At 38.7% G+C, this 14,630-nt stretch overlaps 1 protein-coding gene across 3 annotated transcripts in view; it reads right to left on the bottom strand.

The window, feature by feature from the left end:
- The window catches only part of Hormad2 (HORMA domain containing 2), an 85,855-nt gene that overhangs the window by 52,791 nt on the left and 18,434 nt on the right, over nucleotides 1-14,630 (bottom strand). For all 3 annotated transcript variants that reach the window (XM_031341915.1, XM_031341916.1, XM_031341917.1), the window contains exons 8-10: nucleotides 8,337-8,404; nucleotides 4,657-4,808; nucleotides 4,248-4,501 (exon numbers count right to left, since the gene is read on the bottom strand). In XM_031341915.1, the coding sequence (XP_031197775.1) occupies nucleotides 4,248-4,501; nucleotides 4,657-4,808; nucleotides 8,337-8,404 (474 nt within the window). The remainder of the gene's footprint in view (nucleotides 1-4,247; nucleotides 4,502-4,656; nucleotides 4,809-8,336; nucleotides 8,405-14,630) is intronic.

Below are 14,630 nucleotides of genomic sequence, written 5' to 3'. Positions count from 1 at the left end.
GTCTACAGAGTGAGTTCCAGGACAGCCAGAGCTATACAGAGAAACCCTGTCTCTAAAAACCAAAAAATCAAAAAAACAAAAAAAACAAAAAACAAAAAACAAACAAAAAACAAAACAAAACAAAACAAAAAAAACCCACCAAAAAAGCAAAAACAAAAACAAAAACAAAACTAGTTTCTAAGCAGCTGGTAGTATCCCACTTCTTGATCTGACTGACGTTTTGTCAGACTATTCAGCAGGGCCACAGTGTGTTGAGGCAAGCAAGAAGCCAGGGAGAACAACTGAAGGAGGCTCTCACTCTTGCCACTTGAGGGCATGCATCTTCCCTGGGCATCTTGCTTACGTTGGTGGTATAGTGCTGAGCACAGCTGCCTTCCTAAGCATCTCGCTTGCCTCACTCATGTCCCAACCCTACTGCTCAGTTTCTGTGTATTTACTGAGCTGTATCACTATCACTAAGTTGTATGTTTGTCTGCATGCCTTTAATAATTAGACATAAAACTGTTATGGGGTCTGATTTACCTCATACTATAAATAAGCCTTATTTATGTGTGCTTGTGTGTGTGTATGTGTGTGTATACATACACACACATACACACACACACACACACACACACATATATATATATATATATATATATATATATATATATATTTCATTTATGGTATGAGGTAGATTATATCTATATATCTATAAATATATAGAGATATCTATATATGGTAGATTTCTATATAGTATATCCATATATCTATAAATATATATATATCTATATATATGGTAGATTTCTGTATATATATATATGATAGATTTCTTAAGAATGTCAGAATAAAAGATTAGACTACATTAAGTGAATAGCTTTTCTTTGCCAAAAGACTACTTAAAGAAGATAAGACAAGACACAAAAACAGACAAATTACTACACCATAAATAAGTAAAAAAGAATTAATATCAGAATATTTTTTCTTTTAATTTTGTACATTGTGCATATCTGTCTGTCTGCTGTGCACACAGCACAGGTGCCCTCAGAGGCTAGACAATGGGTCCCTCTGAAGCTGGAGTTACAAGCAATTGTGAGCCCCCTGACGTAGGTGCTAGGGACTGAATTCAGGTACTTTGAAAGAGCAGTACACACTGTTACCACTGAGCTATTTATCTGGCCCCAGAATATTTTCATATGAATGAAGAAAGATAATTCAATGCTCCAGAAAACCAGAATAACTAATGAAAAAATGTTAAAGGCATCAGCAATAAGGAAATATGCTAAAATTATCAGGTGTTAGCATATCAAGCAGACTACTGAAAAGATATACTCTGGCAATAATAAGTGTTTACAAGAATACAGGCTCTCTCTTCCACTGTTGGTATAATAAATATGGGTACAGTATTTTGGAAAACTATTTTGTCCTTTCTATCAAAGCTGAAAATGTGTACACCTGTGGTGGTTTGAATAAAAGCCCCATAGGCTCATATATTTGAATGCTTAGTCATCAGGAACTAGCACTATTTAAGAAGTAGAATTAGATCAGTTAGGAGGTGTGGCTTTGTTGGAGTAGGTGTGGCCTTCTTGGAGGAAGCTGGAGTGGCTTTGAGGTTCTAAAAGCTCATGCTAAGTCTAGAGTCCTCTCTGTTTATGGATCAGGATGTAGCTCTCAGAGACTGTTCCAGTGTCTGCCTGTATGCTGCCATGTTCCCTGACATGATGATAAGGAACTAACCTTCTAGAACTGTAAACAAGCCCTCAATCAAATGCTTGCTTTTATAAGCTGTCTCTTCACAGAGACACATCATGGTGTCTCTTAACAGCAATGGAGCAGTGATTAAGACAAAGCCTAAAATTAGTGTTTTCCCTTTAGAGACTCTTTTGCATGTGTTTCAGTAAGTGTGCATATAAATGTGGCACATACCTTTAATCCCAGCACTCAGGATGTGGAGGTAGAGCTATGTAGATCTTTATGAGTTCCAGGCCAGCCAGACTACAATATCTAGACAGGAGAGACCTTTCAGTGACGTGAAAGGCTGAAGCATGTCCCCATAGACCAAGGCCACTTGAAGTCAGAAACTTGATATTAGTTTGGACAACACAGCTTCTGTCTCAAATCTGAGTGTACAGAGTTAATTCCAGTACACGAGAGGGGCAAAGCAAGCAGATTTCCATTGAATTCTAGCCCAGCCTTGTCTATAGAGCAAGTTCCAGGATAATCAGGGCTACATAGTGAAACTGTCTTAATAACAGCAAAAATAAAACAAAACAAAACCATGAACAGGGCTGGAGAGATGGCTCAGTGGTTAAGAGCACTGACTGCTCTTCCGAAGGTCCTGAGTTCAAATCCCAGCAACCACATGGTGGCTCACAACCATCTGTAATGAGATCTGACGCCCTCTTCTGGAGTGTCTGAAAACAGCTAACAGTGTACTTACATATAGTAATAAATAAATAAATCTTTTAAAAAAACATAAACAAACAAAAATAAGTAGAATAGAGCAGTAGAAAGGAAAAATACACAATAATGAGATCACATTCTTGACAGTCCAGCAAAAGACAGAAATGACAGTGTCCGCGAGTATGACTAATTACATCTATATGTTTACCCAAACTAACACTCTCCAAGATGGTAAAATTACAAGGAAAGACTGTCAGAGCTAAAAGAGAACTTTTCTCAAAACTGTTTTGATTTTAAGCAATAAAGCTGAAGGTTCTCTGTGCCTGTGTATCAGACGTGGACGTGGTACTTCCTAGGAAGAAAGCGCTAGGAGAGTTTAGGGGGATGTCAGTGGTACTTATGTCACTACATTCTCTCAGTAAGTCCAGAGCTCTGTCACTCCGGTTTCCCTGCCAGGCTGCTCTGCCTACATGTATTTGTCAAAAGAGAAGGACAATCTGCTTTTCCATGTTAGCTATGTCTGCTTTGACATGGAATCAAAAGAAAAATAATGTACCAGAATCTAGTTATTTTCATGCCTGACACTGTGAAAAAGCTTTAAAAAAAAAAAAGACAAAAAACCTGTTGTTTGGTTACATTTGTTATATTAACTGAATTGAGACTAGATCTCCCTTTCAATATAATAAACACAATGCTGAGTTAAGGATTTAGAAGGTACTTTTAGAAGCTGCCCAGTGTAGTTAGCCATTAAATTCTTGTTGTTGTTATTGTTATATGTATGGATGTTTTGCCTGTGTGTGAGTGCCTGGTACCCATGGAGGCCAGAAGAGGGTGTCAGATCCCCTGGAACTAAAGTTACATACAGATGGTTGTGAGCTGCCCTGTAGGTGCTTTGATAGAACCTGGGTCCACTGGAAAAGCAGCCAGTGCGCTTAGCTGCTAAGCCAACTATACAGCCTCTATAGTCATCTTTTAAAAGCAGGATTCTAAAACAACAAAAAAAAATATTTTTATAGTATACCTTTCCACTAAACAGCCTGAAAATGTTTTTGTTTCAGAATCCTTCACCTACAATGTTAGCACACAGCAAACACTATTATCCAAACAACTGCTAAATCATGGTACAATTGAGCTTCCTACTACAAAGCAGAGCCTTAGCCAGTCTGCAGTTAAGTTTTTACAGAAGCAAGCAAAGGCGAAGGCTCTAGGTTCTACCTAACACAGGCACCGGCTGCAAGCTCTCAGCCCTCAGCTCTCCCCAGCATCAAATCGCAATGCTCATCATGGATGCTGAAATCGTCCTCTCCTCTCCTCTCCTCCCCTCTCTCCATTCCCCTCCCCTCCCTCCCCCCCTCGCTCTCTCACTCTCTCTCTCTCTCTCTCTTTCTCTCTCTCATGCTCTCTCTCTCATGCTCTCTCTCTCTCATGCTCTCTCTCTCTCTCTCTCTCTCTCTCTCTCTCTCTCTCTCTCTCTCTCTCTCTCTCTCTCTCTCTCTGTCTGATTCAGGTTAATCTGCAAGATGTTTTTCCTCCCTAACCCGCATAGTCAGTTACTACAGTAATCAAGAGCTAATATATACTTCTACTGAGTATGAACATGTCAGATACTTAGAATATTTTTAAGTACTATAAAACACACTGGGGTTTTTTTCTTATTGCTAGACAATCTCATACAACAGCATAGATTTCCTTCTAGAAGGACTTTTTTACTAAAAAGTCCTTGACGTCACAAGCTAGCTTGTTTCAGTTTTCATAGCTGGCATGCTCCACTGGACTCTGTGACTGTGACATGACCTAAATATGACCTGGAAATGTCACCCTGTGTTTAAGTGAAGCAATGAAGGGTCACTGAAAGTTGGCCTTACTTGACTGCCGCAGGCCTCTTCTTCCTCGTCACAGTCTAGACCCTGATGGGCTATCTCAGTAGTGTCATCGTCCTGACCGACGCTGTTCTCCCCATCAAACATTCTGGTGGCCTCGGTTGTGACTTTTACTTTCATGCTGTGAAAGCCAGAGGAGACTGAACCCATTCGAAGGCTCACAGGCTCCCCCTCAAACAACAGGGAGTGTGAATTCACTCCTTCTTTAAAACCAGGGGGTTGGTAATCATGTGGGGTCACTGCAGAAAGGATAAAAATATTGCAAATTAAGTTTCAATAGAGTACGTGACATTAATAATTCATATACATCTTTCAGGTGCCTATAAATCCTTCTACTTATACATAACATCACTTGAGCACTTATCAAGGAATTTGACCAAAGGTCTCTACCTACCTGAGTTATAATAGTGAAGTTTCATAGTAAGTATAACATCATTAGGAAGGGGTCCAAGGTTCTGCATCAGTATATACAATTGGCGGATTAGTAGGGAACAGGCTTTCTTCATATCTTCACTGTTTGTCCCACTTTCAAAGCTTGTACTACTGCTATAGTCACAGAAAAATGGCACCTTTCAATCATATATAACATTTGCAATATACTCCAAAACAATACAACTTTTGGCTATGTCATCTAATAAATTAAACATTAGGACATTTTGTAGACAGTTTTTAAGAGGTAACAAGGGAATGATAGTACTTTCTGCAATGTATATGCACAGAATCTCTGAATAACAGACACTACTGATGCATTTTAAGTATCATTTTAAAATTTGGACTTTCAAATAATCACATGTCCTAATAAAGAGAACAATGGATTTGTAATTAGGTGACCTGGCATCTAATATCAGTTGTACTCTTAGCCAGCTGAACGACCTCGGTCAAGTCATTTGCACACATTCTAGGTCAGGTAGCCCATTTGTGAGATAAGCTTATGGACATTTCTGCAGCTCTCCAAGCATGAAATCAGTCTCTAGCTCTATGCTTATCTGCCATCTGATTGTCTCTCAAGAAATCCCTTCCTCACTCTGGCATAAGTTACTAAAGCATCTATTCTTCTGGCTTTCTTTTTGGTCTACACTTGAAAACATTCTCCATGATGAAGCCAAATTACTACTCCCAATAGGAAGGTCCGCTTATGTCACCTTTGTGCTAAAGTCTTCTATTACATCTATCACCTTTGAACCAAACATGAGAAATGGCGTTCAACTATTTTTCACCCCCACTCACCCCCGCAGCTGTCACCCAGTTTGTTTCAACCATATTGTACTTTCTGTTCTCATCCTGAAGCTCCTGGAGCACCTACCTAGCTCATGTGCCGTCTCCTCAAGAAGTCTCCTCTATACTCTGCACCCCCACTCAGAAGGATTATCTGTCCCCGTATAGACTATGAATGGCTAAATCTTTCATCTCCACAGTACTAGATTTGGTATCTACCTAATCAATAAATATTTGCTGAATTAATAAATGAATGAAAGAGTTGGGCTAATTATCTTCTAACTCAAATTTTCTTTATTTCTGTACAAAGTTTTCTTCTCAATTAGCTTCACATTTGAGTGTCTTCAAGGACACACTACAATGGCAATATATTTGCAGAACCTTGAACATACTGGCACTTAGCACTGCAAAATAATCCCAAGAACTTAAACTGTTAGGTCTCTCCCAGATTTTTGGAGGCAGTGAGAGATCACAAAGTAAAACATATATTAACTAGATATTTTGCCTTTTCTATCAATTTTCAGCAACTTAAAAGTTCTGTCTACCACGAATTTTTTTAAAGATTTATTTATTTTATGTATATGAGCATACTGTAGCTGTACAGATAGCTGTGAGTCTTCATCTGGTTGTTGGGAACTGACTTTAGGACCTCTGCTTGCTCCGGTATACCCTACTCACTCAGTCCCTGATCGCTCCTGCCCAAAGATTTATTTATTATTATAAGTACATTGTAGCTGTCTTCAGATGCACCAGAAGAGGGCGTCAGATCTCATTATGAGTGGTTGTGAGTCACCATGTGGTTGCTGGGATTTGAACTCAGGACCTTCAGAAGAGCCATCTCACCAGCCCATGTCTACCAGGATTTAATCAGAACTAAGGGGTATAGACGTATAGCTCATAAAGCCTCAGGAAACATCAGAAGATCATATTAAGGGCCCTCATTTAAGCACTATTTCTAGAAATTTATACTACATATTATCTTCTCACCTCCTGAGAATCTGAAAAATGTACCCATTTGCTTTACTGTTTACCTTTCAGCATATGTATCTCTAAAACAAACAAAAAGATTAATCTGGTTGTGGAGGGTAAGGATGACTGTTTATGTGGGAGGGGAGAACGTGAAGTATGTCATATACAGCTGGGCTCGGGACAGCACAGCCTTGCCTATATGTTAAGTTCAAAGTCAGCCTGAACCACATGAGATGCTGCCTCAAAGAGAAAGTACTATACAACCTGTAAAACAGTAATATAAATACTAATTAATTGTGGCTAATGTTTTAAATACCCTTCCTGGAGCTGCCTTTCCTTTTTATATCTGAGACTTTTTATATTTGTGAGACTTTCTGCAAGTCTCACAAATGAGAAGGTACTTAAGGAGGAGCGTATTGGAAAGAAGGCATATGGCCGAATTCCTCTTCAGAGTTATTCCTTTCAGGGTATCTATCTCCCCTTGAAGACTTTAATTAACAGTCTTTTTACAGAATCTGTGTCACCAACGTCTATCCCATCTCATCTGCAGCCCTTGGCTCGCTGTACCCGTTGGCTGATCTGAAGCCAAAAGCTTCTGAAAGAATGGTGCTCCTTAGCAAACATCTCCATATGCATTAGGGTCTTCCTTGGTTTTGCTCTTTGACCCACTCATATATCGAAAAATATGGATTTTAAGACTTGGTAGGGCCAGGTGGTGGTGGTCCACACCTTTAGGACAAGCGCTTGAAGACAGACAGGCAGATACTACATTTGAGACCAGGAGTTCTGGGACAGCCAAGGCTACATAGAGAAACCCTGTCTCAAAAAAACAAAACAAAAGACTTATAGGAAAATACAGTGTATATGAGTTTTCCCATATAATGACACATAGAAAATGGTATGTGTATATGAATGGATAAGCAACTGACAGCATTTGTGCATATAGGCAAATAATCCAGGAATTTCATTTCCCTCCAGTTCAGTATTCCTCTACTGAAAATGGAAAGAGGGCTGGCAAGATGGCTCAGTAGGTAAGAGCACTCACTGCTCTTCTGAAGGTCCTGAATTCAAATCCCAGCAACCACATGGTGGCTCACAACCACCCATAATGAGATCTGATGCCCTCTTCTGGTGTGTCTGAAAACAGCTACAGTGTACTTATTTATACTAAAAAATAAATTTTGGGGCTGGAGCAAGCAGGGACCAAGCGAGTGGGGTCGACCGGAGTGAGCAGAGGTACTAAAATCCAATTCCCAACAACCACATGAAGGCTCACAACCATCTGTATAGCTACAATGTACTCATATACATAAAATAAATAAATATATCTTTTTTAAAAAAAGAAAATGGAAAGAATTAACATCTTTGCATGCCAACAGAGCTACTGGATTAATAGCTAGAGACAGTCATATGGGTTCTTTATCTAACATCATGGTGACAGCCTTATTAGCATATTTTTTAATTAAATCTTTTGCTCCTTCAAGAGTTATTTTTAGTTATTTGTAGGTATATATCTACATGTGGATATGTGCACACGAGTGCAGGTATCCTCAGAGGCATGATTCACCTGGAGCTGGAGTTATAGACAGTTGTAAGCCACCTGATTTTGGAAATTGAACTCAGGTCCTCTGGAAGAGTGCTTTCTTAACCACAGAGCCATCTCTTCAGCCTCTTTATTAAACTAACTTTAAGAGCCATGACATCCATCATTGCCTCTACTTTCATCAGCCAACTTTATTGACTTCAGACATTCAAGCAATCACTATAGTTTCTATTTGTAATGGTGAGGTTTTACGGGGCTATGATAAAATGATCTCCACTGGTCACATAGAGGCTTGTCTTTACCACACTCCTACACACTTCTCGTGCTCATCAACAATTAGAGCCTACCTGTCAAAGTCCATAGAGGTTCCCTTTTTCGTGTATTTGAATTTGAATTGGTATACCTCAGTCACTTTCTAGAAAAACCAGAGAGCAGAGAAAGAAGTTAATTTTGAAACAAAACCAGATTTTTACCTCATAAAATGAACATTTTTTTAATATCTCCTATGTTTCCTCTGTATGTTTGACTCACAGTGTTACTTTCTCAAGGAGTAGTAGTCCAGATATAATGATAACTTAATCTCTCTCCTCTCAGCTAAAAATAAGTTAGGTAGCAAATATTTCCATTAGATATGACCAGTTGGGGAATCATTCGTTCATGTAATCTATGTTTTATCAAATTATCTACTTTAAGCTAGAAACTGGAGTCATTGTGGTGAACAAGGCAGAGAAGATTTTTCCCCACAGTAAGGGTCTCTAAGACACAATGGCAAGACTGAAATGTGGTCATCGAACAGTACTCTACCAGATGGATTTCAGCATTTTTAACCTGGAGTCTTGCTAGTGTCTTAAATTAGGGTGTTTGTCCAGTAATAAAATATAGAACCTTTCAAAAAGAAAAAGAAAAAGGAAAGGAAGGAGGGAGGTAGAAAGGGAGGGAGAGAGGGAGGGAGGATATATGCAGGGAAGCCACAAGGACACCTAGAAAGCCACTGTGGTAATTTAGGGTAGAAGTAAGTGAATGACTACAGGAATTTTAAAAATTGGAAAAGGAACAGAGGAACTAGGGCATCAAGTTTTGTTTCCTCCACTAGAAGCTATTACTGCTATCTGCTCTCATCATTGGTAAGGATGATATAGAGAACAAATTTCCTCTTTAAAAACAAACTCAAATAGTTCTTTCAGGCTGGTGACATGGCTCAGAGAATAAAAGTGGTTACACTGCAGGCCTGACAACCTAAGTTCTATCCCAGGAACCCAGAGCAGAAGAACACTGACTCCTCAAGTTGTTCTCTGATCTCCATATACTTGCTACTCACACCTGGACATGCGCTTGCGTGTGCACGTGAACACACACACACACACACACTTTAAAATGCTTTTGCTTAAAAATAACTGTTTTACCTAGATAAATTATACAGTTTGCAGACAGAGCTGAAGGTGCTAAAGGCAGATAGAGTATGAATTGAAACAGAACACAGACTATGACCCTCATTCATCTGACAATGTGAAAATGGAGATGTTAGACTGATCAAAAGCAGTTTTCTTGTTCCTGTTACTTATCTCTAAGATTGGGGCTCAAAGCTCTGTTGATCTTTAGTATACAACTTAACCACAGGTGATCAAGTCCTGGAAATCAGCTCATACTGCCTGAACCTAAGGAGACTGATTATAATGAGTTAATGTTAAAAGAGAATTGCTTTAATAACTGCTTAGCCTATTTTCAGGAGGCTGTTTTGTGAATACAATAGAAGAGATAGGTCAGATCAGAGTGGCTGCAGATGCCTAAGAGCAACAGGTTCACTCCAGAATGGCTAGACACAGTGTCCTCTCTTACCAGTGCTAAGTATAATTGTCCTCCCAAGCAAACAATGCCTATTCTTCTTGCCTGTCCTTGTTTCTAGTCAACTCTAGCCTCTTAATACTACGGGAATGCATTTTGTAGATAAAAGAGATCTTTAAGTAGTCGGTCATTTTTTTTAATCATTTGATTCCTAAACCAGTTGTTTTACTGTTGAGATATATAACTGTTTTTAAAAGATGTTAATCCCAGGGCTGGAGAGATGGCTTAGGTTAGGAGCACTTTTTACTCCTACAGAGGAGTTGGTAGGCTTAAAACTGCCTGGAACTAGTCCTAGGGGATCAGACACCCACTTCTAGATTCTAAGGGCACTGCACACACGGTACACATACAGTCAAGTAGACACAAATGAATACAAATATAGAGAATAATTATTTTAAAATGTTAATTCTTGATAAGTTCACCATCTTCAGACTGTTTCTCACTCCCTATTCCAAGCCACTGGAAAGACTTCTCAGGTCTGCCTCCGAAGTGAATCACACATCCATGTGATATTTATTCTCTGTTCTCTAGTCAAGAGTTTTTGAAAATGCAACCAGGCCAGGTACGGATTACATATGCTTGTACTCAGGAAGTGCTACTCAGGAAGCTGAAGCAGGGAAATCACAACTGAAGGCCAACCTGAGTAACATACTGAGCTATCCATCTCAATAATGTTTAAAAAGAAAAGGCAAGGGTCGAGGAAGATCTAGACAAGGCCTGAGTCCAATTCCTCAGACTACAACAAAAAGAAATGTTCCAAGTACAAATCAAACCATGTCACTCCTCTCTCGCCCTCCCGTGGCCTCTCACTGTCCTTGTGATGAAGCCTATGAAGTCTCCTCACCTCTCCTCCACTTAGCTCTTTTGCTGTTTCCCCCTTCTCACTTACAAGACAGATCCGGGGTATTTTTTCTGCTATAAACACTTGCTGTCTTGGGGTCTCAATGTGTCCATATTCTGGATCATGCCGCCAACACTCTGAGGTAGTATCACTGCTGTCAGTATTGATGCAGCGAGTGTGTGGCAGAGCTGCGGGCTGACTCCAGAACCTGGTGTTACCCTCAGTGCTGTTCTGCCTGTCATATACTGGTGCCTTGCCCAGATCTGGAAAAGTTGACTCCTCATTATTCCATCTCAGCTCCAACAGTAGTCCAGCCCCCAGGGATGTTTCCTATGGCTTTATCAATCTAAAACAGGCATCTGAGCCCTCCTTCTGTGATCTTTACCTTATCACTGACCAGCACAACACCTTTTCAAACTTTCTTCATAGCATTATGACCTTAAATGACTTTTACTAAATTCTATTTACTTGTTGTTTATCCTTCTTCATACAAATATAAGCTCCTAAGGTCAGAGACTTGTCTGTCCTATTTATGTCTGAGAACAGTGTTAAGTACAAAACCAGAGTTCATCTTCAAGTAGAATTTCACTTTACAAGGATTCACTCTTGACATAGTTTTTCTATGTTGTGCAGCAAACCTGAAACTAATGATCCTCCTGCCTCTCCTGAGTGCTGAGATTATAGGTATGTGCCACCACACCTGGTCTCTAATATTAGAGAAGCTTTTTTTAAAAAAAAAATCTCGAGGTCAGGCTTAAACACAACAGAGGCAGAGGCAGGCACCTCTCTATGAGCTCAAGGCCAGCCTGGTCTACAGAACAAGTTCCAGAATAACCAGGGCTGCACAGAGAAACCTTGGTCTCAAAAATCCAAAAATAAACAAACAAATGAATAAAAACAAATAAATAAAGTCTCTAAACTCATATTTTAGGATCACATATTGTTCAGTGACTGAAACAGGCAATTAAAATGGTGTTATCACCTCCAATAGGCACAAAGGACTAGACAATATAACACATGGTAACATTGCTCATAAAATTCATATATGTAATGCTTTGGTTTTGTTTTGCAAGGCATGGTTTCTCTATGTAACCCTGGCTGTCCTGGAACTTGCTTGATAGACCAAACTAGCCTCAGACTCTCAAGGATCCACCTGCCTCTGCCTCCTGAGTGCTGGGATTAAAGGCATGCGCCTCTACTGCCCCAACTCATAAATGTAATTCTTCTTTTTTTTCAATTTGTATGTGATACTTTTTTTAAACTTTTATTGCATGATGAGAAAAGTTACATGATTTCAATTTATCTGAATTTGTTAACATTTAAAAACATTTTAAGTAAATAGAATTAAATCACATTCTTGTTTCCCTTTTGTACCCCAACTCCTCCCAGAGACCCCCTCTTCAATACCTATAAATGTAATTCTTAATCGTTTATCACAAATTAAGATTTATTTGCTTTATATGCCTCTCACATGTCAGTGTGTGCTTGAAGAAAAGCTCGTCGGTCTTTATTACTTTAGTTTTCAGATGCTCTTTCTTGACAGCAATCAGAATGAAAGGATAAATGCAAATTACTACAGTTGTGTGCACAGCTCCTAACTCTGTCAGCTTCTGAACTAGAAAACACTCTTGGCTTTACGCTATGGTTCAACTGTTGTACTTGATATATTCTTCGCAGGAGTGTTGCAAATTTTAGCCCCATGTGTAAAGTCTATTTTTATTCCTAGTAAATATTAATACTGTCATTTTTGTGCCATTTTGTTTAGGGAAGGTTATCCTTTCAGTGATGACTCAAGCTGTTGGCACAAGATCAATAAATGCCAGAGATTAGGTTGATCTGAAAATGTTGTCTCATGATGATTTAAGAGGGTGAGGTCAGAGAGCTACAGTTTTCTCAATGACTTGATGTTAGGCAGCAGCCAAGCCATAAAACAGTGGAACCTTGTGCATTCTTTTAGATTCTATGAACAGAGTAGAACTAGTGTAGTAGTGAGACTGTACTCATCACTGCTGTAGTGACCTGAACGAGTAATGTCCCTCAGAACCTCAGCTATGTGAACACTTGGTCCCAGTTGGTGGCACAATTTGGGGATGTTATGGAACTTTTAGGAGGATCCTGGCAGGAGGAAGTGTGTCACTAGGGGTGGGCTTTGGTAGTTTATAACCTCATTTCCATTTCCAGTTTGCTCTCTGCTTTGCGTTTGTGGTTGAAGATGTGAGCACCTGGCTTCCTGCCCTACTGCCTGCTTGCTATGCCTCCTTGCCATGATGAACTCCTCTCTGGAACTGTAAGCCAAAATAAACTCTTCTCTAAGTTGCTCTTGGCAATGGCATTTTATCAGAGCAGCAGGAAAATACTAATACAATTACTGACTTTGTTTTGTGATTAAAAAAAAAAAACAAAAACAAAAACAAAAAATCCAAGAACTTGTAGTGTTAGTTTTTTAAAAAGACTCAAATAGTCTACCATTTTTAGTAATCAGATGTGTGCTATGACAACATAGTACTTAGGGATTGCTACCATGAAGAATAAATGGTAAGTGTTCAAAATATTTTTTGTTGGGTCATGGATAGCTTGAAACTTATCATACAAAATGCTCTCTTTCAAAGCCTCATTATTCTATATGCTAACATCAAAACTAATTTAACAGTTTTATTCTCATTCTGTCAGATTTTTCCTGAGGTAAACTCAAGTTTTACCTCCAAAACTCTGATTTCTTTTTTAAAATAAAGTTTATTATTTAAAAAAAAAATCTGCAAACAAATGAAACATCATGCACCAAAACTAACCAGATTCAAACTAGGAGATGTGTATGCATAGGGAAACATAATAAGTACTAGAAGAATAAATTAGTCCTAATTAAAAAAAAAAAACATCTTGAAACTAACTAGGAGAAAAAGATCAGGGTGGTTGGTGGGAGAGTGTGTACAAAGACTGGGTTCCACCCCAGGACTCAGTAAACCAGGCATGGTGTTATCTTGTAATCTCAATACTGTACATACACAACTGAGGCATTTGGTGAAGGCAGCAGGATCTGAAGTTCAAGGTGATTCTCAGCTACATAGTGGGCTCTATAAACAGAGCGTTAGGAGAGAGACTCAGAAAACAGGTCCTAAGACCAGTTTGCACATTAAGGAACTGTAATACACTTGTGCACAGTAGTTATTCTCCTCGCCTGCATGGTTATTTGCAATCTTGCAAAGAGAAAATACTAAGGACTTAAAAACAATTTAGTCTTGAATGTCACCAGTTAGACTAAATCCACCAGCTTAGAGAAGAAAAATTCAAAACAAGGGGAAAAAGAGAAGAATGCTAGGAGAGAGACAAAATGGGATGAGAAACAAAGGGTTTCTCACTGTGTTCATGTCACAGGTAGCAAAGCCATTGAAGTGGCACAGGTGACTATGTCATATTTAGGCAGTACTAGTCACTCTACAAACTAGAAACAACATGCTTCTCCCAGGAACTCCTAATCCTAATCTTCTTAGGAAATACATGAATCAACCCAGAGGCTTGAACTGGGGCTTTGCTTAGAAAGGACTTTAGAAAAAGTACAAGTTATTACAGAGAGGAAGCCAAAGAATTTCACAAAAGATCTGAAAAGCAGCAAGGTGCAGGAGTCACTAAGCAAGTCCAGGAATCTAAAGATGAGGGTAAAGATCTAATGCTCTCAAAGTTTAAGAAAGCATCAACAGAGCATTCAGAAAAAAGTAAAAAGCTCAGAGTAATGCTGTAGCTTTTATTTTTCCAAAAGATCATAAAACAAATAATTAAAATATATTTTATTATTATACATAAATGCTTATTTCTATATTATATATTAGTATAAATTAATACTATTATAAATAAAATTACTATTATACATTTATGATTAGGAGAATCTTAATATTGAAATGTTATAGAATAGCCTCAGTTCTAAACAGTGTTTTTTGGTTTTGGTTTTTTTTTTTTTTTTTTT

Source organism: Mastomys coucha, unplaced genomic scaffold (assembly GCF_008632895.1).
Source record: "Mastomys coucha isolate ucsf_1 unplaced genomic scaffold, UCSF_Mcou_1 pScaffold22, whole genome shotgun sequence".
Taxonomy (NCBI): Eukaryota; Metazoa; Chordata; class Mammalia; order Rodentia; family Muridae; genus Mastomys; species Mastomys coucha.
Note: the sequence above shows the minus strand (reverse complement) of the source record. Positions and strands in the feature narration are given on the sequence as shown.